The sequence below is a fragment of the Mytilus californianus genome, unplaced genomic scaffold (genome assembly GCF_021869535.1).
Source record: "Mytilus californianus isolate M0D057914Y unplaced genomic scaffold, xbMytCali1.0.p SCAF_2, whole genome shotgun sequence".
NCBI classification, from domain to species: domain Eukaryota; kingdom Metazoa; phylum Mollusca; class Bivalvia; order Mytilida; family Mytilidae; genus Mytilus; species Mytilus californianus.
This window is the reverse complement of record NW_026262668.1, coordinates 31283690-31307737: the sequence shown is the minus strand read 5'-3', so window position 1 is coordinate 31307737 and position 24048 is coordinate 31283690. Positions and strand designations below refer to the sequence as shown.

The 24048-nt window shown below is 31.2% G+C and overlaps 1 protein-coding gene across 1 annotated transcript; it reads left to right on the top strand.

The window, feature by feature from the left end:
* The first annotated feature begins 487 nt into the window (after positions 1-487).
* On the top strand, positions 488-23534 carry LOC127729693 (70 kDa neurofilament protein-like). The gene is made up of 11 exons (XM_052237541.1): positions 488-1681; positions 10120-10306; positions 11994-12089; positions 13318-13479; positions 14116-14241; positions 15209-15429; positions 17221-18878; positions 20925-21070; positions 21283-21387; positions 22291-22407; positions 22845-23534. Exons 1-11 carry the CDS (start codon positions 1101-1103, stop codon positions 22881-22883), a joined length of 3438 nt encoding a protein of 1145 aa, XP_052093501.1. The 5' UTR covers positions 488-1100; the 3' UTR covers positions 22884-23534.
* The last annotated feature ends 514 nt before the right edge of the window (positions 23535-24048 follow it).

Sequence of the window (24048 nt, the reverse complement as noted above, 5' to 3'; positions counted from 1 at the left end):
AATTTATTCACGACAGTTTTTTCTAAAATTCTTTTAGAAGAGGAACTGTTTTACACATTTTTAAGAAATTTTAACCGTCTTTTGTGTTTGCGTTTGTTTGATTATTTTACCTTAAATCTAAGTAAAATTTATTTAAGAGGAGAAATTAACCAATTGGCTTTTATGCATTGTAAAAAGACAACAATTCTTAAAAAAGAAGAAATCAAATGTGTGCTTAAAATATGATTAGTACGTGACGTTAAAATATTTGTTTATCATTGGACAACAAACTGTCTCATAAAAAAGTATTACGGTCCGCATTATTTAAGATTTTTATCAAAAATTCAATCTTCTTGCTTGAAAAGTAAAATCTATGATTTTTAAGTCTAACGTTACACGATTATAAAGGCGATGAATATATCAATGACTTTAAGTAGATCAATACACATCTTATATTTTATGACTGAATGAACACTACGGAATACCTGTAGGTTTTAAAAGTTAATGGCTGGATTTTAAAAGTTATGTTTGTAACAGTATAAATTTTATTTGCATTGCTTTTTCAGTTACTATGATCACACCTGTGCGAAGCTCCGGGGTTGGGAGTAAGAACCTCACAAACATTTTTATGATTAAGACCTTTCTTGTTTGTTTAAACGTGTAGCAGACGATATTTATAGAACGCGAAAACGGTCGGCTGCGTCTTGATCAATACAAGGCCATATATGAATATTCAGAGTGGGAGTCTCCTATCCCCGTGTAACTTTGGACAATCGTACCTGCACAGTGAAGAATTAATTACAGTTGAATCATATCAAGAGCACATTTAGACTTTTATTTTACTAAATGTTTTCGGGCATGGGTGTTGTAACACGTGACAACTGAAACCAATCCTGAATCGTTTGATAAATTACTACTGTTTTCAACATAATATATATATGGAAGTGAACGTATTAATTTGATGTTGTTTATCGTCGAATGACAGCGCTTTGTAGGTAGTTACAACGGCTAGAAGGCTCTTCCCATTCATATATAAGGAGACTGACTTCATCAATCGGTCCTTTCACTTTCAATTTTCGCTTCAGCTAATAGAGAAGTTAAGTGTGCAATAATCTTCCAAGATGTCTAAGTCTAGCGAGAGGATTACTGAGAAGAGAACAGTGATAACATCCTCGTCTTCTGCCTATGATGATGGCGATGACTCTATTTACTATAAGTCTGGAATACAACCTCGGCAGTCTACTGTAGTTTCTCGGTCTTCAGTTGGAGGACCTAGTATGAGGTCTAGTATCGGAGGTGGCAGCGGTGGAACCGTTTACTCGCGTACTGTAGAATATGGAATCGGTCGATCAGCTGGAATGGGGGGTCTTAGCCCAGGAAGCTTTGAAAAAGTATCGAACACCGGAGTTCAAACTGTTAAATCGAGCCGAGAGAAGGAAAAGAAAGATATGCAAGATCTAAACGAGCGATTTGCAAATTATATCGAAAAAGTGAGATTCTTGGAAGCCCAAAATAGGAAGTTAGCATCTGAATTAGAAAACTTGAAAACAAAATGGGGAAAAGAAACAAGTGCTATCAAATCTATGTACGAACAGGAATTAGCAGAAGCCAGAAAGTTAATAGACGATTTAACAAGAGACAAGAACAAATTAGAAATCCAAAACAGCAGTTTACAAGAAGATATGAACAATTTGAGGCGACAGTAAGTACAATCCTAAACTTTAAAATGATCCATGTTTATGAATAGACCCCATGGTCTTTATATTGATCAGTTATTTAAACAATAATCTGTTATTTCAAACTTTTTGCACCGGTTTAACCTGTTAGGTACGAAGGATCAGCTGGTCACTTAAAACTTTCATTTATTTGTAAACAATAACATACAAAAAAAACCACTAATTTTGCAGTAAAGCTCTTTTTACTAGGAACTTATGTCAGTGGGAGGTCTACATCTACAGGTTTTTGACTTAAATGCACTAGAAAAGTTTATCACAGTCTATATTGCATTTGTGTAATCTTCAATCGCCTACACTATGTTTTATTCCTTATGTAGCTATCAATGCAATTTTTAGAGATAATATTCGAATACAAAAAGATAAAAGTGTTATTTTATACTTTAATGGTAACATATTTTATGGTGATTTTAACATTTGAGTAAATACGTATACGCTTGTCATGTCATTCAAAAGTTGAATGATAAAAATACAAAAATTACCTTGATCTGACCTGTCTACCGTTATATTACATAATTTTGCATATCAGCATATTTGTAGTAGGAAAAATTTACTCTGTGTTGTGACTTATGCAAAACAATACCTTTAAGAGGTGTCTTTAAACTTAAACAGTTTGTATTTTACACCATTCAAACAGTTCAGCAATGATTAATATTATTTTGGTCATGTTTTAAGTAAATTGGCATTATTGTGTCCCTCGCGTTGTTTTTCATTCAATTTTTATTTACATAAGTGCATATAAGATCTTATATCTACTTGTAAACTTAAAAAACACAGGAAAAAAAAACAATAAGACATGTAGACTAATTAAAATACATTTATCAACTATAGACAGGTGTATATACAAAATGTCAAGCTATTAGTCGTCCTGTTTCTTATAAAGTTCAGTACAATACATACAGTTCAAAATTAAAATGTCGTTGACCCTATACAACAGTATATTTATTTACACAATTATGCATCTTGTCAAATATTATCGAAACTGCCGATGTGGTACTATTGTATATCAAATACAGTACGATTCTATGATTTCTATTCAAAATTTATTATGATAGTAGTAAATAAGTTCCTGTTAATTCCTTATAGGGGTTAACTGTTGAACAAATACATGAATAATAGATTACATAATAGTAGCAGTCTGCTTCAAACACAATCTCGCTGGAACTTCTGCTTCCATGCAACCTTGCAGACGATCGAACAAACCGTCTGACGAACTCATCACGTTCGGTAAACAAGACAAAATAGATTATGGTGTAGTGACAATGTCGAAATAAATTGGCCATTAAAAGTGATAAAACGATGTACTTTACGTTTACTTACCAATTACCCTGAATCAAATTATTACCTTTAGTGTGTAATTTATCGATATATTTTCGATAAAAGGGCAAGAAGGTCAAAGACATTTGTTCAGAAAATGGTTGACATTTTTAAAATTCACCGAATAAGCCGATGTCCTCGGACTGCAACTTCATTCGCGTTAAATGTCAATTTGTAAACGCTGCGAAAAGGATTCTGCAGATTCTTACTAAACGAAGTATTCTTATATAATATTTTAGTTCTGACATTTAATTCGTACAAGAATATATCAAAATAATAGAATGTTAGTATACTATTTGGAACGAACGCCTCATTAACTAACTTAAGGATCGCTATTGAGAATAACCACTTCTCCATTGCAAAGTTATGATAGCCACTTTACAAATTTGAAAGCGATTTCAAACTCGAACAAGCCTTGTTTCATCCTCCAGTACACATACAGGGCATTTATCAAGACATAAAAATGTTTACCTTCCAAATCTACAATTCTTCACAAAAGCTATATTAAAATACCTGTTTATGCAAACATTTCCTTTAAAATTGATACATAAGAATTAATATGCATTTTAGACTTGCTAGTTTAGATTAAAAAAATTATGAAACATTTCTATAAGCTTATTAACATTCTCTCTTTACTAGGAAAGAAATTAAAAAAGAATTTAATTTTAACGATGATTTTTCTCGGAAAGGTTTGAAATCTGAAAGAATATTCATTGAATCGTCATCCCATGTTAATGGGTCTTGCATATGAATTGTGACGCACAAAACAGAGTTCAAAATTTCAAACTGAAAGATGCACAAGTACGGTTTTGTATACCTGTATACTTATACCCAAGGGACAGCACAAGTACGGTTTTGTATACCTGTATACTTATACCCAAGGGACATATCACTTCACTTGTTTTCGTTCATGCCCGTTTGTTATTAAGATTAATGATTTACATGTATAAAAACTGGGAGGTGTTTCAATCTCAAAGGTTTTACACGATTTGTCATATATACAATCTTGTATCTGCTATTTTGCAGAAAGTTTACCTGGAAAAAATTACACGCATTGTCGTTTGATATTATAATCCAATTTACTTCTTCTTTTTTTTTTAAAAATATGTTATATTTTTAAAATTTGTTTATCTTTATATAACTAATACAAAAAAGGAAATAGGTGTTCACTTCTAAGAACCTTGTCTTACAAAAGCACTTATCATGTATATTAATTTCTATAAAGAAAGATCAAACGTGAGCTTTAAATTTTCTAATAGTTTACAGTTTGAATTTCATGGCTGTAAATCAAAGCAGTACTCATCCCGATAACAGTGTTTAATTTTATTATAATAAACCAAATTAGTTTCAAATGTTTGTTTAGATTGTTTAAATATTTTTCACTTAACTTTCGATTCTATATTTGATGAACGGTTTGAGTTTAATTGAAATTAAATAAATACATTTCATATAATTTTAACAAAGTAATTCAATTATAAGTTGTTTCAATATACACCTAATAGGGCAATCATTCCACATTAAAAGGACAAATATTGAAAGTTCTCCTTGACCGGTCAGAATATTTGTTGACAAAGAAGTAACATAACTTGTTCCTCTGACATCATTTTAATGACCAGAGCATATTCTGGACACCTGCACAGGAAGTTTATTTTGTTTTTATTGTGACAAACGTCTCTATCAAATAGTGATCAATGACCAAACAACAAATCACCTCTTCCAGTTTTTTACCACGACGAACCCTGTTCTCGAAATACATGAAAAGATAGTTCAGTCATTCTAAGTTAATATTTAGGCTAATTCCGGTGCTTGTAAGAATATATGATTTTGCTCATCAATATCTCAAAGACAATCCAATGGCACGTAGGGGAAGGAAATGTGAATTAAAGAAGATGTTTGGTATACGTCCATAAGACAGCAATTTAATAACACAAAGGCTGAAGGACATCTAGAGGTCAACATAAAGTCTAGAACAATAGACAGATTTCTATACAATATGTTAAGCTCGAAATCGCCCAAGTTAAAGAAAAGTGTGAATAAGTTTATCATTTTTTTGTTGTTCTAGAATATCTTAAACGTTAACTTTGGGTACTTCAGTTAGAAACAGAAACAGTCGTACAACTAATTCTTCTGTTTTGAGATTAACTTACATCTTAACGAGTCTATAAAAGGTCATTCTTGTCAGGAAGGATATTTAAGGGCTGATTTATAAGCTGCACGATCTCTCTGCTAGACAGCTTTGATTACATTCTTACCGAATTGACTACTATTAAAACACAGTTGGCTAAGAGTTGAATACAACCGTACAACTATGCTATAAATATATGTTTCTAGCATTTTACAATGCAAGTTTAAGTTAAATGACAAACTGATACATATAATTGTGTGAGCATAAAGCTGTCAGTCTATTCTGTCTAAAATAGTTTTATTATCAGAATTAAATTTCACTGAATCAGCAACATTCAGTTCATGACCGACTGGTAACTTGGAAACCCCCAGGAGTTCTTAATATGACTTGAACTATTAATGCTTCTTTTAACAAAGATGTATTGTAATTGCCTTTTAGGTAGATGTTCTATTATGCTTTGCATCTAAATAAACTTATTGTTGGTCTCAGTTTGAATTTAAAATGATTAACTGCTAATAGTCAATTGAGATACAAACTTTTACAGGGGTTCAAATTAGTATGGGTCTGAGGTCCGGGGCCTGTCCTTGCTGGGAGGGAACTTTTGGTGTTTAATTAACAAAATGCCAGTTCCTCCCATCATGGAAGTATTATATTGACTTTATAATACTTACTTGCTCCAATCCTTTATATTGATGCTTTATATAGACCTTACTTAAGGGGAATCTTTCACTGCAAAATTCAAATGAATGGCCTAATATCTTTCATTCTTAAAATTTGAACCTATTGAAATTTTGCCCAAACTTTCTGTTCAAGGTCTATCTCATTTTAATGGTTTCTTGGTCTACATGTGGATATTTTCGATAACGATGTCGACACTGCAAAACTGTCAGCTCTATTTACGTCTTTGCCAACTACACAATCTAGCCACAGATACGAAAAGAGTTTGTCCCATATAATAATATGCCCATGTACGAAGCATAAACATATTATTATATGGGTATGTGGGACAAACTGACCTGATTTCGTGCTGTGTGGGCTTAGTCATTACGTCCTGATGTGACATAAAGGCCTACAATCAAAATTAATGCAAATTAATTTCCGATTGGTTGAAAAGTGGCAAAGAGTCGATAATGAAGTAGGGTTAATATTTTTTTATAGTACCATACAATTTACGACTTTCATGACTTTCGGCATTGCGTAATAACAACCGAGTCAGATGTCGTCTGCTGCATAATTTGAATATTGTCGTCTTATTTATTTAAGAACTTTATCAATGTTCATTAAGACCAAATGGTACGTTCAAATAAATAAGCCATTTGATAAACGATAATCAACATTTCAGATCATTTAACATTATGAAAAATATATATATGCGTGAATATTATTTCATTTTCATCGATATATCAGACATTCAAATAGATGCAGATGAAGAACGTCTGTCTGTTTAATTCCTTTACACTGTACGCAAGGGAAACCTAAACTGTAATAATATATATATAATTCTCATTTTTCATCTATATATGTGTCTATAAAACATTGATCAGAGATTAGGTCAAAGATATAAACAATAAATACCTATTTATTTAAGCTTGGGTAAATTCATATAAACGGGGTCTACACCTTATCAGGTGAAAGACATAAACAATGAATACCTATTTATTTAAGCTGAAGAAAATTCATACAATGGGGGTCCATACTTGCAGAATAAAACATAGGCTATAGTTCTATCAAGAAATGAGCATATGAACTAGAAACAAACGCAATAATTAAAACGACACTTGCGTCAGTGACTAAGAGACGGGCGAGGCAGACGTAGAACAAAAGTAACTTTGTAACACCCCAATCTAGGCACAGGTGTTTGTTCTAATCTGTTATGTATTTTTTATGTAGTATAAGTATTTAAAAGATTAGGAATAGCTCCAAAGATTTAGTCTAATTAAAATTTTGTTTATATCGTACAAACGACGTTTTTTTAAGGATCATTCCCACTTCAGTAGTATTAATTAAAATTGGTATGTTATAGAGAACAAAAGATTTAACTACATTTTCAAAAGAAATATGGGTGAAAATTCTTGAATGAGATTTCCCGCGAAGTTAAGAGGTTATATTTTGTTGTGTATAAGTTTGATTTATTGTTGTTTGTGTCAAATATATCATGCATATTCCGGACGAAAACTTATTGAATAAGTAGGTAGCTTAATGTTGTGCAATGAGGGTCGAGAAGGACGAAGGTCTGACAACTTGTACTGTCACATGAGGAGATTCTGGGTAATGGCAGAAATGGTGCATTTTGAAATGACGCATTGCAGGGGATTCTTAAACATGCATATATTTAACATGACCCTCTTTCAACACGGGACATCGGATTTTATGCCCTAGTCCTCCCCAACATCAGAACGGATCTTCCAGTCATTAACATTTTAGGCTTATCATCTTTTTATACACTTTCAAGTTTCACAACTGAACTATTATTGCACCTAAAATATTCACCTGTAAAATATAATATTTGGCTTGCATGTATAAGAAATATTCAATCATTTTAACCTTACGTTTTGTCAAAATTGACAAACTATTGGTGCATACACAACTTTTTTCTCGCACCCATGCAAATGATAAAAATAGATGAGTAACAGCGTTGTTTAATATTAATATAAAGTGTATTTAGTACACGAAGGTTTTAACTGGTGGAGGACTAAACTTAGAATACTTATAGTGTATTCTGTAGGCCGTACTTGTACATTTGTAGTACACCAACCGTAAAATATTTATCATACAAACCCTTTGAAAACAAGTTTAAATTCTCAGTCACTATTAATTCATAAAACCAGAAAATCTATACTATGATTTAAAACGGCGTAACTAATACGTTCGGTAGACCAAAGCTATTTAAATGTACACTAATATAGTATATTTCACCTTGAATTATCCCATTATTAGTTTTAAACTATAAGTTAGTGGTTAGAAATTTACAGTAGTACAAACGAAAACTAGTATATGCAGATTGAACATAAAAGATAGATTACAACCAAAAACTAGTATATGCAAATTTATGATAAAGGATACATGTAGATTACAACACCCACGCTCGCTGATATTTCTGATTTTGAAAACACTTAGTCATATTAGAGTTTTAAATTGTCAATAGACTATCAACCCGTGAGTTTACCCTCATGTTTAAGCTTTAAAAGTTAAATGCTGCGAAATATTAAAAATTCTCAATATGTCTAGTTACATCTGAATTGAACGCCATTTTCTCTGCATTGATCCGTCTACATGAATAGATCCGTACAGATGTCTACCCCGAATTAAGTTCTCTAGTTAACCCTAATAGATAATTTGACATTTTCATATATCAATATTTACATATGTTAAGAAGTATTTCTTTCAAATAATCTTTTAACCGAGGATAAACGTAATATAGATCGAAGATCATTCATAATTTGAACCAATTACATACAAAGTAGCTTTCAAGATCAGAGGTAGTGTAAAATAAATTGGAAAGATCCCGAGAGTCCTTCGATCCAATAACACAGTTGACTTTGTCAAGTCAACAGTTTTTCATGTTTTACGCACCATACTTTCTTGAATGCCATCAGTTATTATACGGATATATACCATATTCAAAGTCTAGAATTATATATACATACAAGTCTTTGAAATAAAAACAATCTTAAAGTATTAACGTTAAAAGTATATGTAAACATAGCATAATCAGCTACATACAACTTCAATGAGCAGACGTTGGTGCGGTTTGATTGGCATTCATCATAAATATTAAGATATCAATCCACAATGAAATCAAAAACTCAAATTTCCGTTATATAAAAAACACACACAAAACCGTATTGACTTTTTGATAGACTTGTATCATATTGTGGTTATTCATTCTTCACTTGACTTAACCTCAGAATTATCGTTAGTCGGAAACATGTTGAAAATACAAAATTAAACAAAGCAAAAACTTGTATTGATTTTTGTAATATTGATTTGATGCACTGTATGTTTTTCTTGGCATACTTTGCAACACTGCATAATTTGGGTGATTTAAGTTAATTATTACAGTTTAAATTATTTATAAAAAAAATCAGCCTTTCAAAATCTGCTTTGTATTTTAAATTTCCATTTTTGAAGTGTAAATTTAGAAAATGTTAGAAACCACTATTACGTACCAAAAGATGAAACTCTATCTTTTAATCAGCCGCTTTATTATACAAATAAACTTTCACGATATTCGTATAGAATACAACAAAGAAACTTTCACGATATTCGTATAGATTAATACACCTATCGTCTGCTGATACCCTGCTTTGACCGAAATGTAATCCATGTATTGCTGTTCTGAACTTCACGTAGCAGTTCAACTTGGAGTCTTCTTCTCGTACCTACTCAAATAAATGCCAATTCTTAAAAAGAAATTCAACAATTAGGGATAAATAACCAAACATTTTAACGCCGATCTTTATTTGTTCGGTAAAGCTCGACTTTTCCTCATGTACCTGAAGCTATGTATTTTCCGACAATGTATGCTTATTGTATGAATATGCTTACACCATAAAGTAAAGTCCTACTTGCCTCGTTATTAAAAACTGAGAGTTTACACTTAAGCACTCACTCCTTAAAGCAAAGTCATGTCGGTCCCATAATTTTTAAAAGAAAATTTACACTTAAGGTGGTACCTAACACTACAGGGAGATAACTCTGTAAAAATCAGCTAAACGTTTTAATTACGTTTTATTGTTAAGGAAATAGTAAGCTTCTCAATGATCAAAATTAGTGTTTGTCAAACTGTTATATAACCAATGAAATTTTTCTGATAAAGTGGTTGGTTCAAATTTTTTGAAATTTGTATATTTTTGTCAAAGGGTCAGAGTAAACATTTTGTCAAAATTTTATGAAAATTAAACGAGCCAAATTAATATTAGTCAAGGTGTTGGGTACCACCTTAACATACAATTTTTTTAATAGAATGGACGATTTGAAGAAGTATCACGCTATTGATCAAGAACAGATAAATAAACTGAATCAACAATTATCCGATTATGAAAGCGAGATTAACATGCTTAGAAGGACCATCAGTTCACTTGAGACAGAAAGAGGACGGGACAAAGAAAGAATCAACAAACTTCAAAGCGAGGTTGACAGATTAAGAATCGTAAGTTGTAACTTCTGAATAAATTTTGCTTTTGAAACCGAAAATTTTAAAAAAAAGTTCATGTAAGAAGATATTAAAGTGTGTTAATTTAGGGGACCGGTATTATTTACCCTTCTATAGAACTTGATGTCACATATAGTGTTTCGAGAGGTTTATGTTGATCAATCTTATTTTACTATATTTTTTTTGCAACCATTTTACTTTTGGGCATAGTGATATCTATCCTCTGAGTAACTTGATCTGAGTATCCCTTATGAATTTTCAAATTTTCGTTTTAGAGTTTCTAACTTCAGGGCATTTTATGAAGATAAATCCAGTTTTCAAATCATATGTATCTTATGAATTTGCTTTTGGTATTTTGAATGAATTAAAAAAAAATCTATAATTTGTAATCTTAATATCTCTAGATGTTTAAGTTGATGAAGTTGAGCGAGTTACAATCAGCAACTCTTTCAAACCATATTTTATGCTGAAAAAATGAAGACTTTTCTAGAGAACGAATTTACAATCCTCAGATAATATGTATCAAATTGATTTCGATATCTCGTTATTTTGAATCACAACATCTTTGACACCATCTTTGCAGGAAAGTTAACTAGGAGCGATAACTCACCTATTTGTCTACACAAAATTACACCCCATACAAAGTCAGGAGTTGATTGAACTCGTTAACGTGCAAGAACCATCAATTTTATATTCTTAGACACGTTCCTTATTTTGTAATGTCTGGCTATCTACAATAATTTACATTGCCATTTATTTCTAAGACAATTGTATTATTATCCAGACACATCTCTACGCCACTCGAAGCTCTGTTATATTCTCCACCAATTACGGGAAACTGCAATTTTAGTATTCCGGAACGTAAAATTAACAGTTCGTTCACGCAATAACTAACGACATTACGTAACGAATGTAAAGTAATTACAAACTGCAAAGTCGAGTATTCTTTTCAATAGCACTACTAACAGGGACAATAATTCTGTTATATTTTATCAGTTTAATCGAAAAATGGGAATGCAATTTTACAACAATACGCAATCATGAGTGCGCTTGATAATTCAGATTTGTTGCTTTGTCCATCTGTTTCCTTTATCAATAAATGATTCATGCGTTTGTTATATTCGGAATAAATGAATTTAGTATTTTTTCAATTGTCCAAATATCAACGTTCAGACAGCTATTGATTTGTGTTAGCTATTTCCCTTTTCAGAGTACTGCATATAAAATAATCAACTTGCATTTGTTTCATTTTAAATGTGGGAGAAGCCCTTGACATTTAAATGTTCCATACATTATCTTTAATTTTCTAAATATGGTCAATCATGACACAAATCACATCTTTAAATGACAAGAAATGCACGTATATGCAACTTTACTTTACTTTTCTTCATAACCCGGCATCGGAACTGCATGGTCAGCATTTATTACATGTACAACTATGGTATTTACATACACAAAACAGATGTATTGCTTTTTTTTGTGTTTTTTTTTTTCTTCCAAATTTCGGTTTTCCATTTGTTGATTGATTGAAGTAATTTAAGTATGTATCTTTTATTGATTAGTTGTTATAATATAAGTCAGTCGATATTGCTGCTTAATACAATGATGTGTCAATACGTCAAGGAATCTAAAATATCCTAAAAGTTTTTGACATGAGCGCATTAACAGTTATCTAATTTTACAGGACCTGAATAATGAAACATTGAACCACTTAGATGCTGAGAACAGACGACAGACACTTGAGGAAGAGATGGAATTCCTGAAGAAGGTCCATGAACAGGTAAAGCGAAGTGCATTGAAATTAACTTATTGGTGTACATTTTCAGCTTTAACACCATACTGCGGTCATGCTTAACGAACGGTCCTGCGCCGTAAGCAGTCAACATTTTTAAAGATGTTTTGACAAGGAACAGTCATGTACTAGAGCATCTCACATAATAATAAATTGTTCTCTTAAAATAATTAATGCTTTGACATATGAAATCGATATATAATTGACTTGGCATTAACATCATATGAAATAAAAGTATTATTTGTTATGCTGTGTACCATGTGTAGACAAATATATTGTTTTACCGAAGAACATGAAGACGTAATTGAATAGACAAATGTAAAGAATATTCAATTTCTATCACCCACATGGGAGTCTATCATATTCTAAATACCCCATTACTTGCTGCTGGTAATATATATATATATTGCCAGGTCAGCGTTAAGTCAAATCAATATGCTGACACTGCATATAAACTACCCAAATATCAAAACAATTCAGCAGTTTCTATATATACTGTCTGACATGTTATAATATTGAATTTGTTGATTTATTTGGGATGTGAAGCTGAAACCATCCAATTGTATAACCCATGTGGGAGATCTGCTTTCTGCTGAAATAAAAAAAAAACAAGCAACATAAAGAGATAAATAAATAAACACCAATAAAATAAAGTCTACCAAAGATAAATGGTTGATATTTTCTGAATTTGATGAATTGTATCAGACAAACTCATTCCTTTGGTGTTGAAATACGTTTGCAATGATTTGATATTGAATCAATTTCTATGCACATAATAAATAAATGACAAAATGGGGAATTTGATTCTTTAGGTTGATTTGGAATACAGCTGCAAGAAAATTTAGACAGTTGATTCCATTTCAAGTATTCAGAAAAACTGTGAACCAAGTAATTGAATAATAGTTTCCATTAAATTTAAAATTTACTCTAACACATTATGTAATCTTTCATTAGCAGATTTTTATCCAGCAATTATATATCAATATTTTCACAATAGTTAAACTAAAAGATCATTATAGGAGGTAGACTGCCCTGCGATATAACATTACCTAAACAACGTGTTCCTTGGATAAAAAAACTGTTATTATAATGAATATGAAATACACTGCACTTATTGTATTGATTTTTTTCACATCTGTTATATGTACCAAGTACACCTTTGATCAATGTATGATAACTTAAACATGGTATTTACATACAACATTTTCAAAAATAGGAACTCAAAGAACTGGCAGCTTTGGCATACAGAGACACCACTGAAGAAAACAGGGAATTCTGGAAGAGCGAATTGTCTCAAGCTATCCGAGATATTCAATCTGAATATGACAACAAGGTCGATCAGTTGAGAGGTGATATGGAGAGTTACTACAATCTTAAGGTGAGTGTAATATAGCAGAATTAAGGTAGTCAATTCATGTTGAAGTGTGGTAATATATTTTATTTTAGAAATAAGAGCATAAGAAGATCATTTTGTGAATTCCCCTCGAGTTTTGCATGTCACTGTACCCGATTTGATCGGGTTCTTCATGGTTGAGACCTGTGAAGTCATTTAGTAGAATGAGATAGCCATGTCTCTGAATAATTTTTTATCTTCAATTTAGATTTATTATGAATATTAGATATGACATCATCAATATATAAGATATGACTATATGATTTATGACATCATCAATATATATGAAAGTGAATGTTAAAAAGAATTTTGCTAAATATTTTGTCTTTACGATTTCTGTGAGTACCAATGTTGTGTGATTTCTGTTAGACGAAAGATAACTCAATTGCTGCAAATATATATCGAAAATGTTATGCATACTTTAGTTTTGCTCTGTAATAAATTTTAACAATTGAGTATCTGGTAATGTAAATCAAAATTAACGTTTTATCTTGAAGGGAACTTCAAACTATACAAAAATATATCAACCGAAATAATTGCTAGCTTAAGTTGAAAACCTTTACAATATTTTGTTTAAAATTCAAAGCTATGTTCCCATATTTTTTTTTGTTGAAATTTTAGGTCCAAGAATTCCGTACAGGTGCCACTAAGCAAAACATGGAGGTTACACATGTGAAAGAGGAAAACAAGAAATTAGTAAAGAGCATATCAGACCTGAAGGGAAGACTTGCCGATTTAGAAGGAAGAGTAAGTCATTACTAGTTTAAGGTGGTACCAAACACCTTGACTAAAATTAATTTGGCTCGTTTAATTTTTATAAAATTTTGACAAAGAATTAATTTTGACCCTTTGACAAAAATATAAAAATTTTAAAAAAACTTGAACCACACACTTTATCGGAAAAATTTCACTGGATATATAGCAGTTTGACAAACACTAATTTTGATCATTGAGAAGCTTAACATTTCCTAAACAATAGAACGTGATTAAAACGTTCTTCTGATTTTTACAGAGTTATCTCCCTGTAGTGTTATGTACCCCCTTAAACATATTTTATTCGCTCAAATACAAATTGAATAAAACACATGTTTGACAGACATATGAAGTCTTTCCCAGCTACCAAATTAAATGTTAACAAAACAGTATATCAGAGCATGTATACATTAAATAAAGAAACAAAACAAAACGTAAAAGACAAATCAAAGCTTAATTTTGATGACCATGTGTGTGTGTGTGTGGTTATGTTTTACTATCTGTTAAAGTCATTTCTAGTTTGGTACTTCAGCTTAGTTTATGAAGATAGAAATATAAGATTATCTTTTTAGAATCCTTACATCTGTTCTATTTAAAGATTAAATTATTTATACTGGAAGACGCTGTAACAACCGTCCTTAAAAGATAGATAACTCTCTTTCATGCTTGTTGGTCGTGAAATAAGTTTTTATCTTTAATCTTTACAATGAAATGTTGAAAAAGAGTATACAGTGAGAATATAAATGTAAAAAAAAAAATGAAACGTTACAAATACCATGCACAGTTGTCCGAAAGTTAAATTGCTCAAATATTTGTTGGAAACTGATTCAACAAAACATATTATACGCAGGCCATACGGTTGCCTATAATTGCTTACACACACTTCATTTGAAATTTGGTGGATAGTTGTCTCATTGGCAATCATACGACATCTCCTTATTTTTATATCTATTTGTTTTAGAATGCACAATTAGAATCTCAATACAACAGCTTACTTAGAGAATATGAGAGCATACAGAGTGAACACACGATGGAGACAGTTAAACTAAAGGAAGAAATCACCAACCTTAGGTCAGAAATGGAAGCAATCTTAGTTGAGTTACAGTCATTGATGGATGCTAAACTGTCATTGGAGCTTGAGATCGCCGCTTACAGGAAACTGTTGGAAAGTGAAGAAAGCAGGTTTGTTATCTACAAAAATTGTGATTTTATTGTTGCAGTTTTTTTTATTCTAGAAGTCAAGATGAATATGTTTTAATGATTATTTTCTTTAGTGCTCATTTATTGCACATTTGGTTCAATATAATGAGAGTAAGAAAGGGGTTAGTGTACACGAAATAAAAATACCAAAGTTGTTCAACACTACTTAATAAAATTAAGCAGAAAGACATGGGTTTTTCTTCCTTTTTCTCCATGTCAAGTATACAATGAAAAAAAAAAAATGCTTTTGATAGATTTTGAAACAAAAGAATATTTCACAATATGTCATCTTACTTAAAATAATATAAAATTGTTAAAAATGTTTCATATTAATTTGAAAAAATATAAATAAAGATAACTCTTTTAAGGTAAAAGGTACGTAAATAGGCAATCTCACGGATTCTTATGAAATTTTGCAAGCAATTTGAGCATGTGGAACTGCATATGAATATCGAAAAAAATATACAAGTAACTTTTATACTTTCGGATATATAGCAAATTGAATATTCTGTAGAAAATAGTACAAATGAATAGGATGCACGTAAATATAGAAAAAAAATATTGAAAACATTGACTTTAACTTGTCTTTTCTGAAAAATGTGTCCTACGAATTTTCTTTAAAACTAATATGGTATTGCCACTAAAATTTCCGTTTTATAATATGAAAGTTATAGGGGGTCACCGAATTCGTTTTTGCTGTATGAATCATTCAAGTCTCGGCTCTTTTTCCACGCTGTACAGAAGATTCAACTATTCATACTCAAAAAACGAATTCGTGACCACCTATAAATTTTATACCAATAAAACGGAAATTTCAGTAGTAAATAAAGGTATATCATATTTAAGGAAAATTCGTAGGACAGGATTTCGAGAAAAGTTAATTTTAAGTCAAAATTGCTGAACTTTTTTTGTGATATTTACGTGTATTCTATACAATTGTACTACTATTTTCTGAATCTTTTATTTGCTATATCTCAGAAAGTATGAAAGTTATATATATAATTGTTTCGATAGTCATGTGCAGTCCATCATGCTCTAGTTGTATGCAAACTTTCATAAAATTCTGCGAGATCATCTATTTACGTACCAATTACCTTAAGTATAGTCAATTTGATGAATTATAAGGGGAAAAGAAATGTGGATGTAAAATACTACTCAGAATTTAAGCATGAATACCAGTATCTAAATGAGATTAAAGCAAAACCTTTTTATTTATTACAAAAAACTTTAAAAGCCAAGTTCCAGTTTCAAAAAGTTTAACAACATTATTAATTTTAAGCATTGACTTTTTATTATTGGTTATTAAATGGCAAATTTTCAAAACGTTAATGGAACATTTCGTTTATCAATAATTGATTGTATTCTATCTTTAGATACATAATCAACTGTACTTTTCTTTTACATATTAATAACATATAGATATTGTGATGCTTTGTTTTATGTCTAAGATGTTTTACAGTGACCTGTTTAATAGGTAAAAACTCTTTGCACTCGCACTAACCAAACTCTGCCTAATGATTTTTTAACCTAATGATTTTTCAAAAGGTGACGGAATTTTCAAGAATTTGCTTTTCAATTGATTTTTCACTGCAAATGAGCAAAATGATTTCTTTAAATTATCAATAAGTACCTGTTTTGCATACCAGGCACATAACCAATTCATATGGAAAGATAATAATATTAATTTTTGTCAAATATATACTTGATCTAATTAGTTTTTGTAATGAAAAGTGGTTGTTCAATTTTTTGCTGCATTTGGATTTAAAATATCAGAGTGGAACGGCTACGACGACTTGGGATAAATGTTAGCAATATGAGAAGTGTTTTTCGTGGCTCACCAGTAAACTATAAACCAGAACCATCTTACGAATATAGCACCGGTATTTCTGCTGACGATGAGCAGACCGAAAGGGATATAACTCCAGACGATGAAATTCCACCCACTATTGGAACAGCAGGGAATGATGGAATGAGGTCGAAATTAAATGAACCGGAAGTAGAACAGAAGTCGTATAGTGACCAAGAAACGGTTAAATGCATTACACCAGAGGAGACTGTTGAACCTAACGAAATGTCCAAAACAGAAAATCCAACAGAAAGTACCAAATGTACAACGGATGGGGAATGTGTCAGACTAGAAGACAAACAGGATGTAGAATCTAAAGTTGAAAGTGTAGAGTCCCCATTAGATCAGAAGAGTCCGCAAGAAAATGAGATTCGTACGGACATTTCTGTGAAAGGTACAAATGATGACGAACGTGAGAGACTAGACGACAAACAGGACGTAGAATCTAAAGTTGAAAGCGTAGAGTCCCCTTTAGATCAGAAAGAACAAGAAGTTCATACGGAAATTTCTAAGAAAGGCATAGAGGATGATGATTCAACTATCAACCAAGCTGAGTCAAAGATTAAACAGCCCGATCAAATAGGTAATGTTGAGATTAGAAACGACGATCTGCCTGAGGAAAAACAATCGGTAACTGATGATATCACCTCTGAAAAAACTGACGACAATAAAGCTGCTGTAAAATCTACTAATGAGGACACGGCAACAGAATCAAAGCCACCAGAAACCAAAATAGATTCTGTTCCAAGTAAAAATTCGGATGAAGTGGAACTAGAAACCACTGATAATTCAGTAACATACAAAACAAATGACATTATAATTGAAAATCAAAATAATGAAGTCGGCAGTTCTGATTCACGTAAAAGTCCCGAGCCGTCATCAAAGGAAACAGTAGAAACACAAAATAATGAAATGGTCGAATGCGATGATGATACGAAAGTAAAATCTGATGATTGTACTGTTGATGTTAAAGCATCTCCTGGTGATTTCGAGGTTGATGGAAAAGCACAATTTGATAACATATCAAAACAGAATCAAATGGATGACACAAAACAAATAAACGTAGATGATGCCATCGATCACGAAAGCATAAAACATGATGTCGGTTCAAGCGAAGAGGTTTCTTCTCATGATGAACCAGGGAAAGAAGCAAGTAAAACCATAGAACATGATATTTCAGAACAAACAACAGATACAGTTGATAAAAAACAGGAAGAAAAAATAAATGATAGAAATGAAATTAAGGATCAGACTGAGCAAATTAAAGATCAAAATGAGGAATCAAAAAGCAACATATCAAATAAGCCACAAGAATTAGACACAATAGGACTGAGTAAAGATGAAAACGATGTTCATGAAAACGATGACATAAAATCAAATCAATCAGATATAATCAGTGATAAACAAAATCAAGACGACAGTCAAATATCAAAATCTGAAAGCCAAACAATCACTGACAAAAAGAGCGATCTCAAAGAAACATCTGATCAAGATGATAAGATAACTGTAAATGGTGAAGGACCCCTAGATGAAGACAATAGTCAAAATGTGAACCAAAAGAACGATGAAATGGACGATGATGAAGGTTACTTATGCTTTATGTATACACTGTTTTGTTCACCTGCCAATTTGTCAAACTTTGATGCTGCATGTTTGTGCATTTTGTTGAGTCATTGTTCCATTTAATATTCATTGTCTTCATTCATTTTGTTCACATAACAGGTCTCATATCATTGAACGAATACGAGGAGCAAGTTATTATAGACGTTTCAACGATGAAAATTTTCCTATAGACATTATAGGTACTGTAGAGATTGAAAATCCAACCGTCCAACCGGAAGCACGTGATCCGGACGACCCACCTGATTATAATCCGGAAGGTACTTTCAGACACATTGGTGAATGTTGTTTTCCTTTCCTTTTGTTCATTTTTACTTTTTATTTCTTCCATACAGAGTGGGCATGAGGAATGTAATTGAACAATCCATGAACACACAAAGTAGAGGAGCAGCCCAACTTTCTGAAATGATCCAAGAATACGAAACTAAGGGCGGTTCGTAAATTTTTCACTGAATAGAGGAGCTAGTGGAGCTACTAATGTATTATATCGGTCGATTTTACTAACAGTCAAATTATCCTACTGAATGCACTTGTCTATTATATTTATCGAAGATAAACACGTATATTCTCAGTATTCTTATACAACTAATGAATTATATCGGTCTAGGTTTACTTTACTAACATACAAATAATCTTATTGAATGCACGTTTCCATCATCTTTATTGAAGATAAAAACATCTATTCTCAGTCTTCTTAAAACCGTTTTGACAGTAATTTCACGTTCTTACATTTGAAACTTATTTGATTTATATGTAGATGTTAATTGTTGTTCTAGATGTGTTTTTATCTATCAAATCGCTGGGTAATTTATGTCGACAATGAAAAATCCTTATTAATTTCCCCTAATTTTATGACAATTTACTATGGTTGGTGGTGCTTAGGTGGTGGTATATAAGCTTTAGCTATATATAGATAGTACTATGACTAGTTTTGCCCTCTTTTTATATCAGTAAGTGCATGATTGCTTCCATGAAAGTTACATCCGTTTAATAGTTAACATTTTGTTAGTTTGTTTTTATTATTTTAAGAAACTTTTCAAGATTGTCAATTTGTCAATTCAGAAATTATTTAATACATTACAAATATGTTTGTTTGAAACTATTATTTTTACTAAAGATGTAACGAAAATGGAAGTACCATACTCGGTATAAGAGGAAGGAAGATTCTCATTTCAAACATGATTTCATTCTCATTAATCTTTCGTTTGTTGATTTTTCTAACTCTAGAGAGCTTTAGTTTGCCTCATGTGCTTTGATTTATACTTACATGTTTGCATTTAATCAAGAACTTCTATATTTAAAAGTACTTTGAATGTTTTGTTGAATCCTTTGAAAAACTTCATTTAATTAGAAGACTATATGCGTGTTAACATTTATGCATGTATTACATATATACTCAGCAGCTGGGTTTTTTTTTCTAGTGCTTAAAATTGTGTATTGCTATAGTTTTTAAGACAATTGCTGTCTGCAAATTTAAACTTCTTTCCAGGCGTAGTTGATATACTAGTATTTCCCGATCAACATAGGGACACGACTTGATACAAATGATCATAAACTTAAGACAAAATTATTTGGGCTTTATATTATTAAGATATATAATTTTATGAGTTTTAAACGCCAAAATATTTGTTAGTGTAAAATTTTAATATACCATATTCTCAAAAGTTTATATAATTAAGATATGTAATTTTATGAGTTTTAAACGCCAAAATATTTGTTAGTGTAAAATTTTAATATACCATATTCTCAAAAGTTGAAAACAATAATTTAAGTAAGTAGTATTGCATGTTTTATATTTTCTTTACAATTCTTTGGTTTAGTATAAGATTTCAAAAGATTACAAAGGCAAGAGAAAAACATATAGGAAGATTTGTAATGTTTTTTTTATATTATAACGTTGCTTCAAAAGTGTTCTGCATATTTTATTATCGCTTGCGAATTCTTCCCCATCACGAGTTATTATAATCAAACGAACTATGTATTAATAGACAAGGTGTGCTATTGTTTATAGATTCCCATTCGTCCATGAAAATGATGAGAGGCGAAGTATCAGCTAAGACAACATACCAGAAAACATCGACAGGACCAGTCTCAATCGCTGAAGTACACCCAGAAGGAAAATATATCACTTTAGAAAACACCAGTGCACAAAGACGGGTAGGTTGACAAAACTGCCAGAAGTATCGGAGCCGACAATACAAAGTTGCATGTATATTTTCCCCAAAAAATTCAGTTGTATTCATTTTCAAATTATAAAGATAATTACTAAAATTTAACTTTAAAATAGTTTATGCAAATCATTTTATAGTTTACCTTGGATAATGTGTACTGTAATTAAAATATTTATTTATAATTGTTGATTATCATAGGAGATCAATTTAGATGGCTGGAAATTGAAGAGAGAGCTTGATGGACAGAAAGAGTATGTCTACACATTTAAAAACTTTATTTTGAAACCAAACAAGTCCGTGAAGGTAAGCTCAATTATTTAGTTATGAAGTATTATTCTAGTACAAACTTAAAGTACACGTCTTAAGTACATTATACAATTGCATAAAATACCACCAAGGTATTCTCATTTTGTATACAACATGTTAGAAATAATACATTAATTCTATGACATCACCTTGAACCAATTTCCCAAAATTACCAAATTGATAGTCTTTACGCCTTTCGCCAAAGATATCAAAACGTATTCTAATTAATTATACAATTTTAATTTTGCAAAGAATGAAATACTATTGATACTTTGATAGGTTTGGAAACTTCTACATCGAATGTTTTGCATGTTTGAAACCAAACAGTGACGTATGAACCCTTAAAAAAGGGAACAGTAGTATACCGCTGTTCGAAATTCATAAATCGATTGAGAAAAAAAAAACAAATCCGGGTTACAAACTAAAACTGAGGGAAACACATCAAATATAAGAGGAGAACTACGACACAACAGAAACACAACATTAAAATGAAACACACACAGAAACGAACTATAATATAACAATGGCCATTTTCCTGACTTGGTACAGGACAGAAAAAAATGGTGGGTTGAATCTGGTTTTGTGGCTAGCCAAACCTCCCGCTTTCATGGCATCCTAGGTAAATGAATTTTTAATATAAAAGCATTCAAAATTGAAATGAACATTGTTTATGATCAATTAAGGGCAACAGTAATTTATCGATGTTCAAATGCAGTCACAAACAGACGTTCAAATCTCATATATCTCATTATCTCAACACGAACAGCTTCTCCTACTCCAGAAATAGTTAAGCACCATCCCCTGATCCTACAATAACGAAATACATCCTTTCTATTTTAGTATATAGTACGTACCTGTATTGATTTGAACTAATTAGCATATGTTTTTGACTATTTATAGATTTTTGCACGTGGATTTGCATCTGATGCCGGAATCAATGACCTTGTCTTCCGTGATTATGAAACATGGGGTGTTGGATCAAATGTCCAAACATCACTTATCAACGAAAATAGAGAGGTAATTGACAGCTTAGGATATTTCAGGCCATCGTTTTCAAATAAAAAGCAAACCAGACCATTCTAGCCAACTTCTCAATGATTTATGTTAATGTTTGAGTTAATGTAAATGTGTATTTAAGGGCATCTCAAAGTTTGCAATTGAGTATGCAGAGAGGATAATCAAATTGTGTGTATGATTAATAAAAGGAAATTATGCAAAATGGTTTTTGTAGCATTTGCCCCTTTGCGGAGTTAAGTACTCGAAACTTTTCTAAAAAAAAAAATTACCTTCCTATTCTATATCAAAGGAGATGTGTCAGTGAGATAGCAGCACAAAGTCACACGATATCGAACAAAAGACATCTGCATGTTTTAAATACATTCAATATGCGTTTGATCTTAAACACCTATATATTTCAATATACTTACTGATAATTTTTTTATTTCATTTTATAGGAGAAAGCCACTCACAGACAGAAAACAAACTACAATTAAAAATTTAAAGAACAGACTGGCGCAGTGAATAGATAATAATCTGGCTTGATTTATATTGCTTATTAAACCTTATTCAGAATTTACTGAAAATGTTTTGGATAAAGATATTGTAAAACTGTTCATTTTATTTGTTAAAATTTTAATTGTATAGAGCAGTTGCAGCCAGTAGTAAAAACATAAAACAAGTGGAACCTAGCTTTATTTCAAGGTGTATTAGTCGCTTATATTGAGATCAAAGGGTTTGTGATATTATGGAATGATAATGTGAAAATGTGAAGTTTATATATATCTATATATATATATATAATGAGTGACAGAACTTTTAGAGATTTTTTTTACATTTATATACATTTGCCTTTATTTTTTAAATATTTTATGCAATTTTGTCTTTCCGTCAAAATTTTCTCAATATTTTGTTTATATATGTATTTCATGCTTTTGGAATATTTACCAGTTGTTGTCAATGTTATGTACCAAGCTTTCTATGTTGGTCCTGGAAAGGTACCATGTTTTGTTCACTTGAGAAAAAGTATGTTGTTGCTATGGTTATAGTACGCAGACGGATGAAGACGAAATTCACTATTTATATTGTAAAATTAAGATGGAGCTGTCACCAATTGTCTTGCCTTTTTAATAAATTATTCACAATTATTTTCTCGTTATTTTCTATACATAGTATATATCACTTTGTAAAATACAAGATACATTACCACTGATTATATTAAAAAGGTCGAATTGCTGTAAAAGAAAATATTACAAGATCATGTGAAGAAGAAAATCAAGCATAGTTAATATCAGCAAAATCCCCTGGCAACTTACTACTGTTTATTATCATTTTCATTTGCCATTTTATTGGCCCGAGAAACGTGAGAAAAGAAAGAACAAAAAACAAATGTTTTAAATTTATTACAAAAACAAACTAGCGGTCCACTCAGCCAATATGTGAAACAATAAAAATAAATGTCATGATCCTTACTTCTGTATTCTTCTTCTTTGTTCCGGTCTCTGATAAGATTTTATTTATTATACAAGGCACCTGATTTTATCTCCAGTTTTAATCAGACGGGGGTCCATGGTGTTTTAGTTTAGAATTAATTGCTTCTTTTCGTGGTACATCATTTTTCTACCAGTTTTCTACCAGTGACACGACAGATACAGTGGAGCA

Bases quoted from the DNA above. Each gene is read 5' to 3' on its own strand.
- LOC127729693 (XM_052237541.1), top strand. From the start codon at position 1,101: ATGTCTAAGTCTAGCGAGAGGATTACTGAGAAGAGAACAGTGATAACA. The intron at 14,242-15,208 runs GTAAGTCATTAC...TATTTGTTTTAG, and splicing joins TTGCCGATTTAGAAGGAAGA to AATGCACAATTAGAATCTCA. The intron at 21,388-22,290 runs GTAAGCTCAATT...GACTATTTATAG, and splicing joins AACCAAACAAGTCCGTGAAG to ATTTTTGCACGTGGATTTGC.